General features: G+C 37.7%; 1 protein-coding gene across 1 annotated transcript; it reads left to right on the forward strand.

Annotated features, from left to right (window-relative positions):
- The first annotated feature begins 1,081 nt into the window (after nucleotides 1–1,081).
- On the forward strand, nucleotides 1,082–3,082 carry LOC107855884. The gene is made up of 2 exons (XM_016700891.2): nucleotides 1,082–2,303; nucleotides 2,605–3,082. Exons 1-2 carry the CDS (start codon nucleotides 1,209–1,211, stop codon nucleotides 2,926–2,928), a joined length of 1,419 nt encoding a protein of 472 aa, XP_016556377.1. The 5' UTR covers nucleotides 1,082–1,208; the 3' UTR covers nucleotides 2,929–3,082.
- The last annotated feature ends 18,762 nt before the right edge of the window (nucleotides 3,083–21,844 follow it).

A 21,844-nucleotide genomic window follows, 5' to 3' on the forward strand; every position in this document is an offset into this window, starting at 1 on the left:
CAATAATGATTGATTATTTAGGACCATATAAAGGGAAGCGTTATCATCTCCTTGATTTCAGACGTAATTCTAACTCTAGAAATTTAAATGAGACTTTAATTTCAATTTCTTTTACTTCTTTTTGAGATGTACAATTGAAAGAACATTTGTAGTTAGAAAAAATAGATTTGCTATCCTATGTTCAATGTTATTTTTAAATTCAACACTCAAGTTCATCTTGTTACAGCTACTATGACTATACATAATTTCATACAACAACACTCTACTACTGAATAAAGACTTTAACTATTATGCTACTGAAAACATCATCACAAAGATCGAAGAAGCATATCAACCTTTTGGTATATCTTCAGGAATACAAGACAGATGTTTTACAAGTATGGAGATATTGCATGATAAAATTAGGGATGAAATCGTTGAAAATTTTATGATGAATGAAGGACTAATTATTTTTATTGTTAATTTTTTCATATGTAGTGATTTAATTTATGAAATAGCTTTTTTATTTATTTATATTTGATGTTTTAAGTAATATTTAAATTATTTAACTGTTATATATTTTTTTAATTTTTTTAATGTACTTGTGTATATAAATACTGATTGAAAATTTTAGAGTACGTATTTTTAATTAAATAAATAAAATTTAATAAAAAATATTATAATAAATATTTAAAATAAATTTTCTCTATAAATTAATTTTAGTAATAAAATCTATTAATACATATTTTTTAATTATTTATCTCGACAAAGCATTTCTTAAAAACATAATTTAATTATCAAAAATATTTTTCAAATAAATTTATCAGACACAAACAACTTTTTTTTAAAAAGCCTTTCCTAAAAAATTATTTTATAAAAATATTTTTCAAAGAAGCTGTAAAAACACTAATCCCAAACGGACTCTTTCAAACGATGAGAATGTTAAGACAGTGATGAAGAGTGATAAAAGAGAATCCTTCTTCACAGTGGAACATTCGAGAACGGGAACCATTTTACAGTTAATCTCACATTTTAGTAACTTTTACATGAAAGAAGATAAGAAAGTGACACGTAGAATTCTACAAACTGCATGCAACATGTACACGTATTCAACCCTATCTAGCCACCAGTTTAACTTCCTCATTCAAATCACTGTTTCCCCTTGGCAATTTTTCCAACACTTTTACTCTTTCCTCTCCAATTTTCACCAAGGAAAAGATTTAAAAAAGATGATGAATGTTTTGGCCATTTCTCTAGTGCTAATCACACTTGTCACAGCAGGTGTATTTTCTCCAAACACAGAGAATAAAGGAGATGATGTTATAGTCAAAGAAGGTCATAGAGTGGTAGTTGTTGAATATGAACCAAATGATGGACACACCAAAGTCTCTATTTCTCCACAAGAAACTGAGAAAACAGGGTACGTTTCAGATGTCAAAGACAAATCATCAGAGAAAGTAGAGGATGTTAAAGACAAAATCAAACACGTTACGTCCTCCTCTGGAGGTGGAGGAGAAGGAAAAGAAAATGGTGAACTTCATAGGTTTAATGCTAAAGAACTTGTTTGTGATGCTTTTGGAAAGTGCAAACATAGGATAGCAAGTGCACTTGAAGGGACAAAAGAGAAACTTTCTGAAAAGATGCATGAAATAGAAGAAGATGCTAAAGAGGGGTTTGAGAAAGTGAAAGATACAGTAGTTGACAAAGCCCATGAGGCTTCAGAAAAGGCAAGTGAAGTGAAAGAGAAGGCCAAAGAATCTGTTGGCAAGAAAGTGGATGAAGTGAAAGAAGGGGTTAAAGAGACTGCTGAGAAAGTGAGAATAAAAGCAGTTGACACAACGGACACACTGAAACGCCATGTGAAGAAGAATGCTTCAGAAGATCTTGAAGTGATAGAAGCAAAGGCGAAAGATGCTAAGGATGCAGTGGAAGGCAAAAGGGACTATCAAGTAATTCGCAAGTTCTTTTCTCATGTGTCAACATACATCTTTTCAGCCAAGCACTTTCGATCTCTCATGGGATTGATTCATTTGTTGGGCTTTGCATTGTCTTATGGGGTGTGTGTTTGGGTGACATTCGTATCAAGTAATATATTGGCAAGAGCTTTGCCAAAGCAGCAATTTGCAATGGTACAGAGCAAGATTTACCCTGTTTACTTCAAGACTATGTCTTATGGCATTGCTGCGGCGTTTCTTGGACATTACTTGTGCCAGAGGCAACCATATTATGCCAACCGGACGGAGACAATCCAGGGTATCATATTTGTGGCCACATTCTCCATGACTATGTTCAATTCTTTCTACTTGGAGCCTCGAGCCACTAAGGTATGCACCTACTTTCTCTGTTCCCCTGTTTGGAGTTGGTGGCGGAGTCTGAATTTTCAACAAGGGGTTTCAAATACGAAGAAGTAGCACACGAAGAAATCCAGGGGTTCTAACATCAACTATAATATACATAAATAAGTTATGATCATGTATAAATGATAGTATAATTTTTTCCGAACTAGTTAAGAGGTGTTCCCCCTGACCCCTCGATCCTACCTGTCTTAATTTCCGTGCCGCTAGGCCCACATGACCCATACTCATATTTGTTTCTACTTTTGATGGGGTAGTTGAAATTGTGCAGGTGATGAGGGAGAGAATAAAGCTGGAGAAAGAGGAAGGGAAAGGGAAAGATGCATTTTCCGTAGAACCAAGCACTTCAAGTGTTGATGCTTTCGAAGATCCAACAGGAGCAGGAATAGGCGCACAAACAACAACTGAGGAAACTCTTGAAACCAAACAAGAGTTGTCAGAGGAAGCACAGAGAGTGAAACCACAAGTTGAGAGATTGAGTCAGAGACTAAAGAAGCTAAATGTAACCTCGTCAGTGCTCAATGGACTCTCACTAATGGGTCTTACTTATCACCTTGTCTACCTTAGCCAACTCCTGCATTCCACCAGTTACTAACAACAAAGTCATCCATCTAGTAGTGTAATTTTTTGCATGTAAAACAATATATAGTTCCGGTCTTTAATTTTTTTTTTTGGGGTTTCCTTGCTCTTTGAGAATTGATTCTTGTACTTGATTATAGTAATTTTAATTTTAATTCCAAGTCTTTCAAGTTTCAGAGTATGATGGTGAATGGCTAGCGATGTTGCAACGAGATGATAACAAGTTGATTGTTGCAATTTGGTTTTAATTTGGTCGTCATAGCTAAGTATCATACCTGATACTTCTCTCTCTAACGTACACTTTGTAACATTCAACTTAATGTTTCCACCTCGACTGACCGGCGGACTCTGACGCCGGCGACGGCGTAGACGAGCCGGAAGCAGATAACATCTACCTCTCTCCCTCTCTTTCTCTCTCCCCTCAGATTGCTTTCCTCAGTTCCTCGTTATCATCTTCCCCACCCTTTCCATTTCTTTTCCCGTCGCGACTATCGTCGGCGGGTTTAGTTTTTTCGTCGGCTCGGGTAACGGGGAGGTATCCATAAGAGTTGGTTCGACGTTCGTCGACGTCCAGATCCCGGCAAGTCTTCAAGTCCCTGGAGCGTGCGAAACTCCGATGACACTCCGTCGACGTACCAGCGGCCAATTTTCAACATCAAAATTGATGGACCAGCAGCACGCAGGCATACCGATGATATCTAAAATTTAATTATTTCGTCACTCCATATTTCGGCACTTTATATAGTTTGATTGCTTTATACTATTTTGTTCCCTGTCTTTTCTACGTTCGTTACTTGCAGCTAGTGAGCATAGTTGTGACTAGCTTCTTTGCTTAGTGGTGGATATTGTTTGTATTGTCTATACCTTCTTGGACCTTTTCTTGATTATTCCATATACTGCATGTGTCCCGCTTTGACTTTATTACTGTTATTGTGGGCATTTTTTTGGACTTATGGCTGTGGACATTGATGGTAGGATAGGGTCATGTCCGAGGAGTTAGGGAGGGGCTGTGCTAGGGGTGGGGAGGAGGGAAGGGTGGGTGTGGGAGTGGGGGCTAGGTCTGGAGTTAGGGGAGGTAGAGGAAGACATGGTGCTAGAGTGGATAGGCTGGGAGTTAGGTCTTGGAATATAGGTACTCAGAGGAGGATCAATATTGCGTGTGTACAAAAGACTAAGTGGATAGGGTCTAAAGCTAAGGATGTAGACAGTTACAAGCTTTGGTACTCTGGTAGCGTGAGGCGTAGGAATGAAGTTGACATCTTAGTAGATGAGGAGCTTAGAGGGCAGGTAGTAGAGGTTAAGAGGATCAGCGATAGGTTGATGACTACTAAGTTGGTCATTGTGGGGTCTACCCTGAACGTGTGTAGTGTTTACGCGCCTTAGGTGGGCTTGGATAAGGATGAGAAGATGCGGTTTTGGGAGGCTTTGGATGAGGTGGCGAGAGGAGTGCCTAGTTTTGGCAAGATTGTTGTAGCAGGGGATTTCAATGGGCACATCGGGGTGTTACTAGGAGGATTTGGCGATATGCATGGTGGTTTTGGTTTTGGGGAGAGAAATGAAGAGGAAGCTACTCTATTGGACTTTGTGAGGTCCTTTGGGTTGGTAGTGGTGAATTCGAGCTTCCCAAAGAAGGACGATCATCTGATCACCTTTCGAAGGGCGATAGCCAAGATCCAAATAAACTTTTTGCTGCTTAGAAAAGGAGATAGGGTGTTGTGTAAGAACTATAAAGTCATCCCTAGTGAGAATCTTTCGACCCAGCATAGGCTCTTGCTGATGGACTTACACAACTCTCTATTCTCTTGGTGCCAAAAATGATAATCACAGTCTAACCTCCTCTATTTATAGAGGAATTACACAACTCTCTTTTCTTAACTATCACATGTGAGTTGCACATGATCACTCTAACAATTACCTCTAGCAAACTCAACTACTCGACAGCCGAAATATATTAGCTGATTGTACAACTCTGCAGCTCAATACACCCCCTCAAACTACAAGTAGAAGACATCTAACTCACCAAGTTTGGTCAAGAGCTCAATACACCCCCTCAAACTGCAGGTAAAAGACATCTAACTCACCAAGTTTGGTCAAGAGAACATGATGTTGATGTGCACCAAGACCTTTAGTGAGTATGTCTGTTGGTTGCATAGCAGTACAAAGATATTGAGGACTGAAGTGACAATCAATCTCAATATACTTAGTACGCTCATAAAATATTGCGTTCTCAGCTATATAGCTGATTTGTTATCAGTAAAAACCAGGATTGGATAAGTAATTGGAACATGCAGCTTTTTAAGTAGCCCTGCTAACCATACCAACTCTGCAATAAGAGTTGCCAAACTTTTATATTCTGCCTCAGCAGAACTTCTGCTAATAGTTTATTGTTTCTTTGACTTCCAAGAGATCAAAGAATCTCCAAGTTTCACCATATGAACAATAACCAACCTCTTTATATTGGGATATGCAACCCAGTTTGAGTCACAGTAGCTAGTCAAATCTGCAGGACCTGTTCCTTTCTCGAGTAGAATCTCCAAGGACCTGGTGAGTTTTTGATATATCTAACTATCTTAAGTGCAACCTCCCAATGTGAGAGCTTAGGATTTTGCATAAACTGACTTAAAACTTGTATAGTGAAGCATGTATCAGGTCTTGTAATGGTCAAGTATAACAACTTACCAATCAACCTTTGATAAGCTATAGTATTTTCTAGTTCGTATCACGATCTGAGGCTACCACCTAGCCGCGACAACAGTGCTTACGGTCATAAGTGAGCACAAGCTAACCCATAAGTTGGTACCTGTTGTGAGCACTGAATAAAGTGGTACTGATATAACATATGCAGAAGATAAGTTGATAAACTACTGAAAAACTTAAAATACTAAAATACGTAATACTGTCGTGTCTGAGATAACTAATAAAAGATGAAAGTAACTGACTGACTATTTAACTGTTTTTCTGAAAAGCCTCTAACTGACTAAGAAGTTGTTGGGAAAGCCTCCAACTAACTCCGACTGACTGAATATAAAGAACTACTGAAATAACTAGAATAAGGAATCATCTCCTCAATGGATGAGGACTTACCATTACTCCTAATGGGTACGCTCAGCTGTCTAGGAGTGGTCGAGAAATTAAGCTTTCGAACCTATGTTATAAGACAACATAGCATAAAGAAGAGCATGCGGTCACTACTTTAAATGTACTGGTATATGAGATGAGGTCTGGCTAAAATGTATGGGGTACTGTGTACATGAGATAAGGACTAACTAAATAACATGAAATAACTGAGCATGAATGCATGAAAACTGTAATATCTAAGAATGCAAAACCAAGCATATACATATTTCTGAAATAATTTGTAAACTGAACGACTGAAATCTGTATAACTGAATAACTGTAATTTTGTATGCTTTGGTCAAGCAACCTGAACTGAATACACACTGAAGGATGTCAATACTGTGCCACGGGTACTAACAATGGCTCTGTGGATCCAGTAAACTGGTGTCCCAAAGGACTAAAGAGTCACCCTCAACTGACAGGTGCTCTAATGAGATATGTGTCACCCTCAAATGAAGGTGAACACCTTGTCAATCCTCAATTGACAGGTAGACATCTCTAACCTACGCTGGCTACATAGTTCTGTAACTTAGGGATAACTACTAAAGATCACACCTTTGGGTTCGTTCGGTGCTAAATTCTACTCCCAACTGAACTGACATTGGAACTGAACTATACTACGTTTAATTGAACAAGCTTTCATAACTTATAGTGCTCATCATGATTACATCAACTGATTAAATAATATAATTTATGCTTTAACTGAATCATTACTGAAGTGATCTGAATCATGTAAAAATACTTTGATATCGGATATTCATAATCCACCAACACTGAATGATCACTAAATGCAATAACAAGCTGAAAAACTGTAGTAAAGGATCATGGTTCAAAACTCATAAGCATGACATTCCATTAAATATGTGGGGATCATGAATTTAAACAAGGGAATGCTTTAAATAGGGGAAAACAACATGATTACATTACTGAAATCATAAAGTTGCGGATTTAACATGAAAATTCACTTGAATAAAGCATGGGAGACTCAAATTCATAGCACGAGGAATTCAAAATCTTGCATGGAATCATACATGGACTGAATTGAGTTAAAATCATCATGAAAACATGACTTAAACCCATCTTAAGCAATATAAAATACCATAATAATAGAAAAATTCATTCTTTAATTGAAAAGAGGGTTTTTGGGCTCCATGGGTGAAAGGAACCATGAATAAACACCCCACATACCTTTAGCTTCTAATTAACTTGAAAGTTAAAATGTTATTCTTGATGCTTTCTTGAAGGTTCTTGAACTTGGAGAACTTGAATTACAGATTTCTTGGTAAGAAAGGAATTGAATTCTTGTTCTTAGGGAAGGAGAGGGTTTTCTTGAGAGGAAAATTGGAGAAGAAGGAAAAAATTATGTCGTAACTGATGCCCAAGTCTTGTTATGAACGATTGGGTTGGGGAAGAAGGGGAAAGACCCAATTTCCCCTCAACCATTTCAATCAAAAACTGGTCGCAACAACCTCATCACGATATGATCTAATCGCAGTCGTGGAATTTCCTTACCGCGATGCGGTAAACATGAGTTCGTGAGTATTGTCACGCTGCGGGCTTATCACGTTGACCTTCTAGTTCTGTGATCGTTACATGCCCCAAACCTTGTCCAAAAAATTCAAAACTTCTTCAAGACACACTTCTTACATCCCTGAACATGAATCAACTCAAAACCCAACATCTTGGGGTCGAAAAGATAAAAAATAAAATCCTCAAAGTTTAGGAGTTTTGAAAATGACCAAGTCCCCAACACTTAGTGAAATTTTCAAGTCTTAAGCCCCTTATGCATATAACTGAAAGATGAACAGAGATGAGAATATTATGGGGTGTTACAATTTTGGATCATTAGCAGTCCCAAGATGTTGATCAAACTCTACACTAGTCAATTCGTGGTTGAATTCTAATGGAGTACTTGTTGCTTTAGTTCCACTCAGACCAATTTCTCAAATAAGCTGCAAGGCATACTTCCTCTGATTAAGCAAGATCCCATCTTTGGACTTCAAAACTTCAATCCTCAAGAAATATCTAAAAATTCCTAAATCCTTCATCTTGAAGTTAGCATGTAATGTAGTTTTAGCTTCTTGAATTAATTGAGAACAATTTTCAGTAATAAAAAAATCATCTACATATACTAAGATGACTGATACACTATCTCCCTCTTCGTTAATGAATAAGGAATGATCATGAGCACTTTGAGAGTAACCAGCTACCAGAAGAGCCTCAATAAGTTTAATATGTCATTGTCTAGATGCCTGTTTTAGTCCATACAAGGACTTTCTTAATTTGCAGACTTTAGATGTTCCAGATTGTTGAAAACCAAGAGGAAGATCAATGTAAATGTCTTCATTCAAATCACCTTACAAGAAGGTATTGTTGACATCCATTTGATAAAGATCCCAGTCATAAGAAGCTGTTAGGTAGAGAATAATTCTGATAGTCACCATTTTTGCCACTAGGGAAAAAGTTTCATGGTAATCAAGACCTTTCCTTTGAGTGTACCCTTTGGCAACTAATCTATCTTTATATCTACCCACCTCACTAGTAGACTTATACTTTACCTTGTATTCCCACTTTGAGCCAATTTTTTCTCACAAGGAGGTAGGTCTACTACAGTTCATGTGTTGTTATTTTCTAAAGCTTGAATCTCCTATTGCATAGCATCAATTCAAAGCTTATCTTGGGAAGTTTCATGGAAAAAATTAGGCTCCACTGTAGCTAAAAAAACTTGAAAATAAGCTTGATAGCCTATAGTAATATTGTCATAGCAAACATGATTAGTGATGGAATAGGAACTAGGTTTCTTAGGCACAACATAGTCCTTAATCCAAATTGGAGGTCTGCTAGGTCTATTAGTTTTCCTGATACCACTGATATTCATTTGGATCTCAGCAGGTGGAATGGGAACATTTGTATGTATTGGTTCAACTGGAACTACCTCATCAGTTGAAATGGGAACCCTTTTTTTTCACTGGTGTTACTGGATCTACCTCTTCTCCATGAAACACAATCCCATCAGGTGCTCCTTCAATAAGTGAGTTAGGCTCAACAGAGGGTGTAGAGAATCTTGCAATATCTATAGAGGATGTGTATGATGGTTGCAGCATTGGCTGATGAATAGTCAATTCAAGATCTTGAAGGTGTGTAAAATTTAAGAAGGGAGAAAGTAATGGAGATGCAACTTCATCTAACTGCATAACCTTGAAGAGAAACACCTCTTCCCTGAAAGTGATATCCCTGCTAACAAATAAACTTTTGTTGTCCAAATCATATAATTTGTATCCCTTTTATGTGGTAGAGAATCCCGCAACACAACCCTTTTTGCTCTGGCCTCAAACTTGTCTCCCCTAGGAAATATACTAGCAAAGCACAGACAACCAAACACCTTAATGTGGTCTATTTCAGGAGTATTCTCAAACAACAACTCACAAGGGTATTTTCCATTCAACACTGTAGAAGACAATCTATTAATCAGATAAGCTGCAGTTTGAACACAATCACCCCAAAATCTATTTGAAATATGAGACTGTAACTTTAATGCTCTGCACATTTCTAAAATATGTCTATGTCTTCTTTCAACAATACTATCTTGTTGTGGTATATATGAATAATGAATCTGATGTAAAATACCAAAACAAGATAGTAGATCATTCATTTGGCTATTGAAAAACTCAATCCCATTGTCTAATATTAAAATTTTTATTCCACAATCAAACTGATTACAAACCATGAATATAAAAAACTTCAATACAACTGTCACTTCTTTCTTAGATTGTAATAATGAAATCCAAGTGAATCTACTATAGTCATCAACTACAGTTAGGAAGTAATGCTTTCTATCATAAGTGGGATGTTTGTGAGCTCCCCAGATATCCAAGTGTACAAGCTGAAATCTACCACTAGACTTAGTAATACTGCTAGGAAATTTTAGTCTACATTGTTTATCCAAAGGACAAATCACGCAATCTTCCTGGACAGCTTCATCAACTTTATTCTTTAGAAAAGAAATATGATTCATCACTTTAATGGATAGATGTCCCAACCTTAGATACCACAACCTTTGTTCTGTTAAATTCTACTCTGTAATGATATTTTCAGCTATTGATAGTGTTTCATGCTTTAAAATGTAAAGACTATTTTTCTCTTTTTCAATCCCAATCACCTCTTCAGTAACAAGGGCCTGCATCACGCACATACCAGGATAAAAGGACGCCAGAAAATTCAAATCTTTAGTCAGTTTAGACACTGACAACAAATTGAATCTGAAATTTGACACATGAAGCACATTATTCAACTTGCAGTTTCCCATAATCACTACATTTCCAATGTGCTCTACTCGAATTGTATTTCTTGTTGGCACTTGCACTTTATTATTTTGTAATGTTGATAGTTTTCTACACTCATTCAATATATTTGTACAATATGTTATATGATGTGCGACTCCAGAATCAATGATCCACCTAAATTCATTATCATTAATTTTGTCACAGACATGCATACTTGATGCAACATTTGCCTTACAACTTTCATTAGGCCTAGGCATCATCATCTTGAGGACCTGATCATACTGATCTTTTGTGAAATATCCACCAGGGAAATATATTGTGATCCTCATCCTTCTTCATTCCTTTTTGAGCTTGAGCTTGATGATTCAGCTGCAGAAATATAAGCATGAGGCATTACTCCCACATCAGTGGACACTTTTTTCTTACTTTTGAAATTCGCAGGAAAACCTATAATTTGTAGCAGGTTTTCTTTGTATGACCCTTCTATCCACAATGTTCACAAATAATGCTTGATTTCTTCCCTTGAGAACTTTGTTCTTGAAACTTTCTACCTTGAAAGTTGTTAGACTGCGTTTGAAAATTGTGTCTGACTGAAGTTATTTTAATTCCTCCCAGCTAACATTGTTGAAGTTTCCTTACCTCCTTCAACCAGACCTAGTTTTCTTTGATTCTCTTCCTAAATTGCCATTGTCTAGGCTTGATTTACAATAAGAATTGTTGGACTAATAAGAATAGAGCTCCTCACTTGTGTATAGCTCTCATTAAACCCTGCTAAAAACTGCAACAGTCTTTGTTGTTTGACATGTTCAACATGTGAACTAGACAACACAATCGCAGGAGGGAGAAGGCACCATGACATCTATCTCATCCCATAAATCTCTCATTTTTTAGTAATAAGTTGTTACAGTATCTGTTCCTTGAGTCATCGCACTGATTTCCTTCCACAAGTGAAAATTCTAGTCTAATTGGACTTATCAAACCTTTCTTTGAAATCACTCCAAATCTTTCTTGAGCTTGAGGCATACATGATGTTTGTCATCAATTCAGGTGCTACAGCAGCACTAATTCAAGATAACAGAACTGCATTACATCTCTCCCATCTAATCGCCAAGTCTCCTTTTTCTGAGCTCTTTGCACACGTGTCGTCAACAAATCCAAGTTTGTTTTTCACCAGCAATGCCAAACCCATCGATCTACTCCAGATTTCATAATCTTCTGGACATGTGAGCTTTATTGGAATCAAGGCAACACTAGGAGTGTCAGATGCTTGTAGATGCAGAGGATGATTATGATCCGTCTGTGGATCAACTTATGCCACTTCTCTTAGGTCACACACCATTGTTGAAGCTTCAAGAGACCGTCAATGATGTTTTCAATTAACTACAAGTACTCGATTGTACGCTCTAATACCATAATAATTTCTGCACAGTTTATGAAAGGAAGCAAAGAAAAACTCAAAATTATATTTCACTAACAATGGGTTTACATGTTTCTTCTCTGTATTCTCTCTTGGGTGCCAAAATAAATAATCACAGCCTAACCTCCTCTATATATAGAGGAATTACACCAACTCTCTTTTCTTAACTATCACAGGTGAGTTGCACATGATCACTCTAACAGCCTCTAACAAACTCAACAACTCGACAGCTGAAAATCTTAGCTGATTGTACAGCTCAATAGTTTCTACTATTTAGATGATCTAGTTTTGATTAAATTTGTAAAATATTAAAAGTGTTATTATATATTATTAAATAAGGAAATATGTGTTTTTTTAATCGAAAAAAAAGTGTGCAGTATAAATTATTAGATAAAAAAAAAATCTTGAATAAATTGAAAGAAAAATATGTCATATAATTTAGATTGAAAGAAAAATGTGTTACAAATTAGGATAAATGGAGTATAATTCAGGAATGACCAAGTACAAATGAAAAGATTTTTTTCGAATTTTTTTATTTAAATTTAGAAAAGATAATTTTTTTTATATATAAATTAGACTTATATTTACTTTACTAAATAGAAAAAATAAGCTGCTGAGAGAAGGCTGCCATAATAATGATGCGTTGCTTCGAAGTGCTGTATGCAGGCACTTTGTAGTCAAAACGTGGATCATTATTCTCCTCTGCTTTTCAGAATTATTTCCATTTTTGGATATTTCTAAATTTGGAAATACTTTTTTTTGCCCCACTTCTGGCTCTAGCATGGAAGAACGCATCTGGTGTTGGAAAAAAAGAGAATTGATAAGGTTTTGTATTTTCTTTGACGGTATATATATTCTTCAATTTGACATGCTTGACCGAGAAATTTCTATTTCCAGACATAATAATTTGATTCTATTAATTTCTTTGTTTTAAAATAATTGATTCTCTTTTTAAAATATTTAAGTCAGTATTTTTTTCAATATTATCATTATCATTAAATGATTAAATAAAATATATATATTTAAATTTATACATTTTCAAAATATATTAATAAAACTAATTTGGTAAAATGAATTTCTAATAAATATTTTCTTAGCGGGAGCGTTAAGTTAAGAAGGATAATTATTTTTTTTCAAAAAAAGTACCCCCTTCACCATATTTTTTGTGCTATTGTTTGACTTGACATGTATTTAAGAAAAAATAAAAACTTTGAAAACATGTGGTTTAAAACAACTTTTTTACTTGTTCATTATTAGTTTGACACAAATTTTAAGAAATAATAAATAATAAAAATAATTTTATTATATTATCATTTAAATTAAGACACAATAATGCGGTAATGTCAACTCTTATTCATGGGGCGTAACTTGTGGACTAAGTCTCGCTTCTAAGGCAAGAGTTATAGACAACAACAACAAACCCAGTGTATTCCCACCTAGTGGGGTCTGGGGGGGTAAGATGTACGCAGTCCATACTCTACCTCTAAAGAAGTAGAAAGGCTGTTTCCGATAGACCCCCGGCTCAAGGTACGAGATACCACACAAACACATAGTAAAGCACAGAAGCAGATTACATAACATAAATACGGCACCCATAAGTAATATAAAACAGAGGAAAGCACACAGATTCGTAATAAAACATGGAACACGGAACACAGAATCATAACAGGAATAAAACCCCCACCAAGTAATTCCCTACACTAGCGACCCAAACTGGCCCTAGTCCTCTGCCCTAATTCGCGTCCTCCAGACCTTCCTATCTAGGGTCATGTCCTCGGTGAGCTGTAACTGCTCCATGTCCCGCCTAATCACCTCATCCCAGTACTTCTTCGGCCTACCCCTACCCCGCCTAAAACCATCCAATGCTAGCCTCTCACACCTACGGACCGGGGCATCATGCCCCTTTTCTTCACGTGTCCGAACCATCTCAATCGGGCTTCCCACATCTTGCACTCCACTGAAGTCACACCAACCTTCTCCCGGATAGTCTCATTCCGAACTCTATCCCCTCTAGTCAGCCCACACATCCAGCGCAACATCCGCATTTCTGCCACCTTCATTTTTTGGATGTGGGAGTTCTTAACTGGCCAACACTCCGCTCCATACAACAAGGCCGGACGGACTACCACCCTGTAGAATTTGCCTTTAAGCTTGGGCGGCACCTTCTTATCACACAGCACCCCCGACGCGAGCTTCCACTTCATCCATCCCGCCCCAATACGGTGCGAGACATCCTCGTCAATCTCCCGCCTCACGTCATTAAACTTGCATTCCACATACTCTGTCTTGCTTCTGCTCACCCTGAACCCTTTAGACTTAAGAGTTTGCCTCCACACCTCTAATTTGTCATTCACACCCCCTCGAGTCTCATCTATCAGAACTACATCGTCTGCAAAAAGCATATACCACGGCACCTCCCCTTGAATACGCCGCGTCAACACATCCATCACCAACGCAAACAAAAAGGGACTAAGAGTAGATCCCTGATGCAATCCTGTCAGGACAGTGAAATGCTCTGAGTCTCTTCCCGCCGTCCTCATCTGAGTTTTCGCTTCATCATACATATCCTTAATTGCTCTGATATATGCCAGCGGTACTCCACTCACCTCCAAGTATCTCCAAAGCACCTCCCTGGGGACTTTGTCGTAAGCCTTCTCCAGGTCGATAAACACCATGTGCAGATCCATCTTCCTTTCCCTATACTGTTCCACCAACCTCCGTACCAGGTGGATTTCCTCCGTCAATCGAGCGGCCGGGCATAAATTCAAACTGGTTTTCCGAAATAGACACTATCCGTCTCAGCCTCACCTCGACCACTCTCTCCCATATCTTCATAGAGTGACTCAATAAATTAATCCCCCTATAGTTATTGCAACTCTGAATGTCACTCTTATTCTTATAGAGAGGGATCATGGTACTCCACCTCCAAGCCTCGGGTATCTTTGCCGTCCTGAAGATTTTATTAAATAATCCAGTCAACCACCTTACACCAGCCTCTCCAACGAACTTCCAAAACTCCACCGGTATCTCATCCGGCCCCGTCGCCCTACCCCTTCGCATCCTGCGAACAGCCTGTCTAACCTCTTCTACCTTAAAATGTCTACTATAGCTAAAATCTCGACACTCCTCTGAGTGCTCCAGTTCCCCTAACACAATAGCTCTATCCCCTTCGTCATTCAAGAGCCTATGAAAGTACGACTGCCATCTATTCTTAATGTGGCCGTCCTCCACCAACACTCTACCGTCCTTCCCCTTAATGCACCTCACCTGATCGAGGTCACGACCCTTCCTCTCCCTAGCCTTAGCGAGTCTAAACAATTTTTTCTCCCCTCCTTTCCCCTGTAACCCTGCATACAAGCTCTCAAAAGCGGTCGTCTTAGCTGCCGTGACTGCTGACTTAGCCTCCTTCCTCGCTAACTTGTACTCTTTCTTGTTTACCCGCTTCTCCTCTTCGTCCTTACTCTCCACCAACTTAGCATACGCCCCTTTCTTGGTCCCCACTTTCTTCTCTACCTCTTCATTCCACCACCAATCCCCCCGATGGTGCCCGGCCCGGCCCCTAGAAATACCCAACACCTCACTTGTATTCTCCCTGATGCACCTTGCCGCCCTGTCCCACATACTATCCACGTCTCCCCTACACTCCCACACCCCCATTCCCGCCAACTTCTCCCCTATCTCCCACGCATTCACTGGCGCCAGGCCGCCCCACTTAATTCTAGGTCTACACTCCTTACTCCTCCTCTTTCTATTCTTCTTTATACCCAAATCCATAACCAAGAGCCTATGCTAAGTAGAAAGATTCTCACTCGGGATAACTTTACAGTCCTTACACAACGCCCTATCCCCTTTCCTAAGCAACATAAAGTCAATCTGGATCCTGGCTATCGCGCTTCGAAAGGTGATCAGGTGCTCGTCCTTCTTTGAGAAGCCCGAGTTCACCACCACCAGCCCAAAGGACCTCTCAAACTCCAATAGGGTAGCCCCCTCTTCATTTCTCTCCCCAAAACAAAAACCACCATGCACATCACCAAAGCCTCCCGATAACGCCCCGATGTGCCCGTTGAAATCCCCTGCTACAACAATCTTCTCCGAACTAGGCACGCCTCTCACCACCTCCTCCAAAGCCTCCCAAAACCGCATCTTCTCCTCCTCCTCCGATCCCACTTGCGGCGCATAAGCACTACACACGTTCAGGGTAAACCCCCGAATGACCAACTTAATAGTCATCAACCTATGGTTGATCCTCTTCACCTATACTACCTGACCTCTAAGCTCTTCATCTACTAAGATGCCAACTCCATTCCTACGCCTCTCGCTCCCAGAGTACCACAGCTTGTAACCATCCACATCCCTAGCCTTAGACCCTACCCACTTGGTCTCTTGAACACACGCAATATTGATCCTCCTCTTCCTAAGAATCTTCACAAGCTCTATGGACTTACTCCCTCCCGCACTTTCCTCTTCCCCCTCCCCCACCCTTTCCTCTTCCCCCTCCCCCACCACGGCCCCACACCCCAACCCCCTCGGACATGACCCTATCCACCCATTACCGCCCACAGCCACAACTACACGAAAGTATAATAAAATATAAAGATATACACGATGGCAGTAGCAAAGCAGCAGCAAGAAATACAAGGCTCACACAAATTCAAAGAAATACTCCCGAAACAAAACTATACTCAATTAGGGGGAAAACACCATTGGACTCAACACCCACAACCCCAAATACAGATTTCCAGCCGATAACCCAATCCAAAGCAGTGCAAGAAACGACCACAGCAACAACAACAACAGACAATATCCACAAATCCCACGCAAGTCAAGGTACAGGGGCTACTACTAGCATAATACGAAGAATGAAATAACAAAGGTTAGAAGCCACCGGATTACACTTGTAGACCAAGCCGAAAACCAATCCCAGCGTTAACCGGCTTCTGGGGGATTCCGGTTCTGAGATAGAGTTGCGGCTGCTGGAGACGGAGCAGCGGGTGCAGACAGAGTTGCGGCAGAAGACCGAGCTTTGGCTGTTGGAGATCGAGTCGTCGGCTGGAGACCGAGCGGCGGCTGACTGGAGGCCGAGGTGGGGGAGAGGGACTGGTGTACCCCGTCGGGGGTGGGGTGGGGGGGTATGGACAGAAAAAGGTGGGGGGGAGTATGAACAGCGGGGGAGGGGGAGCGGCTTGGAATCGGAGGTCGGCGACGGAGGGTGGCGGGGAGCGGCGACGGGGGTCGGCATCGAGGACCGAAGGTCGGGGCCGGCGGTTGGGTCGGGTCGGCGCCGAAGGTCGGTGACGGCGACGAGGGTCGGGGACCGGGGCGAGAGAGAGAGCTGTTAGAGAGAGAGAGCCGTTAGAGCGGCGACGGAGGTCGGCGCTGGGGATCGGATGTCGGGTCGGGTCGGTGCCGACGGTCGGCAACGTCGGCCGGGGACCGGGGCAAGAGAGAGAGAGAGAGGGTAGGGAGAAAGAGAGAGAGTCGTTCATGATTCGAAAATGAGCAAGTAAAACATGGGAGCATATGTGAGCAGTGATCTAAGGCAAGAGTTATAGAACATCTTAAAAAGCAAGACACTATCTGGTAGTGACAACTCTTGCCTATGGAACGTAATTTGTTATTTGAAAGTCTTTGAACTAAGGTGTGCCTCAAAGGCAAGAGTTATAGAATATCTCATAATATAAATTAAAATATAATATGGTAGCGTCAACTCTTAACCATGGGACACAACTTGTTATTTAAAAGAACTTAATTTATAAGACATCTCACAAATCAAGATACAATGTGGTAGTGTTAACTCTTGCCCATGAGACTTAACTTGTTGTTTAAAAGAACTTGGGCTAATTCTTGCCTCTAAGGCAATACTTATAGATCATCTCATAGATCAAAACATAATGTTATTGTGTCAACTCTTACTCTTGAGACGTAACTTATTGTTTGAAAGTTTTAAGTCTAAGTCTTGTTGCTAAGGGAATAGGTATAGAGCATCTCATAAATCAATACACAATGTGATAGTGTCAACTCTTTTGCATGAGGCATAACTTGTTGTTTGATGGTCTTAGGCTAAGTCTTGTCTCTAAGGTAAGAGTTACAAAACCTATCATATATCAAAACACAATGTGGTAGTCTCAACTCTTGTCCATGAAACATAACTTATTTTTTGAAAGTCTTAAATCTTGCCTCTAGATTTATAGAACATATCATAAATCAAGATACAATGTGGTAGTGTCAACTCTTGCCTATTGACATAACTTGTTATTTGAAAGAAATCGACGAAAGAAAAACATAATAAAAGTTGTTAAAAAAGAAAAAATAAATAAAAATGTTTAAAAATAAAGAAAAAAAAAAAGAAAAAAAAAAAAAAAAAAAAAAAGATGTTGCAAGGAGAAAAGAAAAAAAAGTAAAGGTTGAGAAAAAAAATTAAAAAAAATAAGAAAAAAATTTAAAGTAGGATTGAAAAAATAGAAATTGAAAGATAAATAAGCATAGAGTTGTTTAGGAATACTAGATTAACCGCACGTACTTCGCACGTGTAACTTTTGATTTCTTGATAATTTAATAATTTAAATTTCAAGTCCTTATCTTGATCTTCTGGGCTTTAATTCAAAGACATTTAAGTATGACAGTGATGAGCTCCTCGAAATCACCCGTGCGCACGTAAGTCAAAGCTCTTGAACTTTAGAAGAATAAGCAAGAAATCTTTAATATATAATAAACTTGATGAAAGATTAAAAAAAATGATGTTAATGAATGCAAAAAGACAACTTGAATTAAAATCAAAATAAGAAAAAAAAATATATTCCAATTAATAATGTGTTACACATTAAGGAGTACATCTAAATTTAGAGTTCAGTTGGCAAGTGTAGAACCCTCATCCGAATTTGGAGACATATCAATACAATGAATTTGAAGACATATCGATACAGGAACTACTCTGACATCCAAAATCAATATTTTGCTTTATATAGGGTTTCACTATTTTCTTAGAAAGGATCCACCACCACCACCACCCCTCCCCACTCAAAAAAAAAATTAGCTACAAAAATTAACTAAGGGTAACTTTGGTTCATTATCTAGTTGCTACATCTTCAATAATTGCTTCTTTATATTATTATACATTAAATAATGCTAAACTTACCATTCTCTAACTGTTTTTGAAGTTATAGATTCATGATCTGAGGTTGACTCTAGCACCATGCTTGGATGTTGGAACCTTACACTCATGCATCTTTGTTGTGGATTTATCCTTTTCTCGTTCATGACTTGAAGATTGTCAAAATAAAAAATTCTAATAAAAGAGTAAACATCTGATTGTAAGTCATTCATCGCCAAAAAAGGCCGAGAAAGGAAAAAACACTAAATTAAAAAAAAAGTACAATTTTATGGTACAATTGATCATCAAACATAATGAATAAACATAAATATATACAATCAATAAATATGATACACTATTACACAAGTAAAACACAAAATAGATGTATACAGTTGAATTAAAAATCATTCAATCATCAAAAAATAGTTATTGGCCGAAAAAGTTGAAGAAGGCGGTATGTTTCTATTAAAGTAATTATTTGTTATGTATATATAAAATAAAATTTCAATTGATTTAGAAGTGTAAAATATTATACTTTCTTACCTATATAAAATAAAGAGTTACATTAATTTCAATTTTTTTATATATAAAAAAAATCCTAAACCTAAAAGTAACTAAAAGTGTTCAAAGTTTTACCTAAAATATGTTTTCTAATTATTTAAGCACACGTAGAAAATCATTAACTATGACATTATTTGCTATAACTATGACATTATTTGCTCTTTGGTAATTCTCCTATTTAAGGAGTCCTTTTTAAATTTGGCACTTAAACATTAATTAGATCTCTCTTAATTTTCATATATCTGATTTTCAGAAAATAGGCATACTATTATAAAACAATAAAGAACCAGAAGAAGAGTAGAGAGAATAGAGAGAGTGATTCTTATTTCTTCTCTTGAGGGATGAGAGATCATAAGATTGTAAATACAATGAACAAAATGCCTCTATTTATAGGGAAAATTTACTCCTAGTCTGAGTAAAAGACGGATGCTTCAAATCCTAGTAGATATTAAAGTAGATCTTGATAGACATTCACTATAATTTAAGTACATTTATAACACTCCCCCTTGAATGTCTAATTGGTAGATAATGTGCCTCGTTAAAACCTTACTAGAAAAAATTCAGTAGGAAAAAAAAATCTAGTGAAGGAAAAAGAGTACACATCTTTAATAATACGCATTTCAGCTGCCTCATTAAAAACCTTACAAGGGAAACCCAGTGGGACAAAACCTCATAAGGAAAAAAAAGTACAGCGCGTATTAACTCCCACTAAAGAGAACATCTTTGACCTACCATCTCAATCTTGTGCAGCATCTTCTTGAAAGTTGCAATTGGAGAAGATTTGGTGAATAAATCAGTCACATTGTCAGTTGAACAAATCTGTTGAACGTTAATATCATCATTATTTTGTAGCTCATGTATATAGAAAAGCTTTGGCAAAATGTGCTTCGTTCTATCTCCATTTATGAATCCTCCCTTAAGATGTGCTATATATGTTAAATTATCTCTATATAAAATTGTGGGTAGATTGTCATATTTCACACCACATTTTTCTCGAATGAGATGTATCATGGACCTAATCCATACACATTCTCGGCTTGCTTCATGAATAGCTATTATCTCAGCATGATTCGATGAAGTGGCTACGATACACTGCTTTGTATATCTCCAAGATATGACAGTACCACCACATATGAACACATAGCCTATTTGAGATCGAGCTTTATGCGGGTCAGATAAGTACCCAACATCAGCATGACCAATAAGATCGGGACTGCAATCTTTAGAATAAAACAAGCGCATCTGTTTTATCCCATTTTGATGTCTCATAGTAGGAACAGAAATATACCTTGCTAACAAATTGACTGAAAAAGCTATAGGCCTTGTAGCATTTGCTAGGTACATGAGTGCATCAATTGCCCTAAGATATGATACTTCATAACCAATCCAATTCGATATATTTCAAATTTCAGCAAATAATCTATTGCTTTGAAAACTCTCCAAGAGTTCCAATGATGTTCAAGCAATAAATTTATACAATATAAGGATTATAAATAAGTTTCCCAGAAACTTTTATATGCTTCAAGCAGTTTGAATCCTTAAAAGTTTTCACATAAGTTTTGTCAAGTGACAATATTCAACATTTCATGAGTGATATCTTCAAGTGTCTGGACTGCAAATCAAATAAGTTTTACGCTTACCAAAATGCATCCTTTCATGTCACTTGATATATGTTTTTACGTCAGCATGCTTAAATAAACGTAGAATTCAGATCCTCATAATCTTTCATAATGTTGCTCCAATATTGTGTCAAAGATATTTATGATATATTATTTTGTATCGGTTCACAATGCGACATAACATTTTGAGATCTCATCTCTTCATTATTTTCAGGTACATGAACCTCTCATAAGGTTTCATGAAGTGGTATGTCGTAGGCTCTTCAAGAGCTCATTGCCTTCTTATTATGATTATTTACTCCTTATTTTTCAAGGACTATTTCATTTGAAACCGATTAATCTACCACGCTTCACGCATGCATAGACTTTGTCATTTAGGAACACAAGATAAAAGCACTTGCGCTTAATATGAGATGCTTTCAGCATTTGACTTGAATTATCTTTTGGATGAGGATATGGTGATAAATCCTAACATATTTCATAGCGCTTATAATCTCCCCCTTATTTTAGGAAAACTAACATACATCCTCTACTTCTTTGAGAAATCCATCGTTGTGCATTATGGTATATTCATTAATCGTATACCACATATCAAAATTATTAGATGAAATAATTGGTTTCCGACCTTGAACCAATTGAGAGGGAACAAATAATCATAATTTATTGGTCTAATGCATACAAATGCTATTGCAATATATCATATTTCAGACCAATATATTAAGTTTTATTCTCATTAACAATGGTTTAGATATTTATCGAAGACATTCAATGTTAAAACATCATCATCAAGATAAATTATCTTGATTACACAATCTGAAAATTATGCTAAATTTATATTGAACAAG

Source organism: Capsicum annuum, chromosome 6 (assembly GCF_002878395.1).
Source record: "Capsicum annuum cultivar UCD-10X-F1 chromosome 6, UCD10Xv1.1, whole genome shotgun sequence".
NCBI classification, from domain to species: Eukaryota; Viridiplantae; Streptophyta; class Magnoliopsida; order Solanales; family Solanaceae; genus Capsicum; species Capsicum annuum.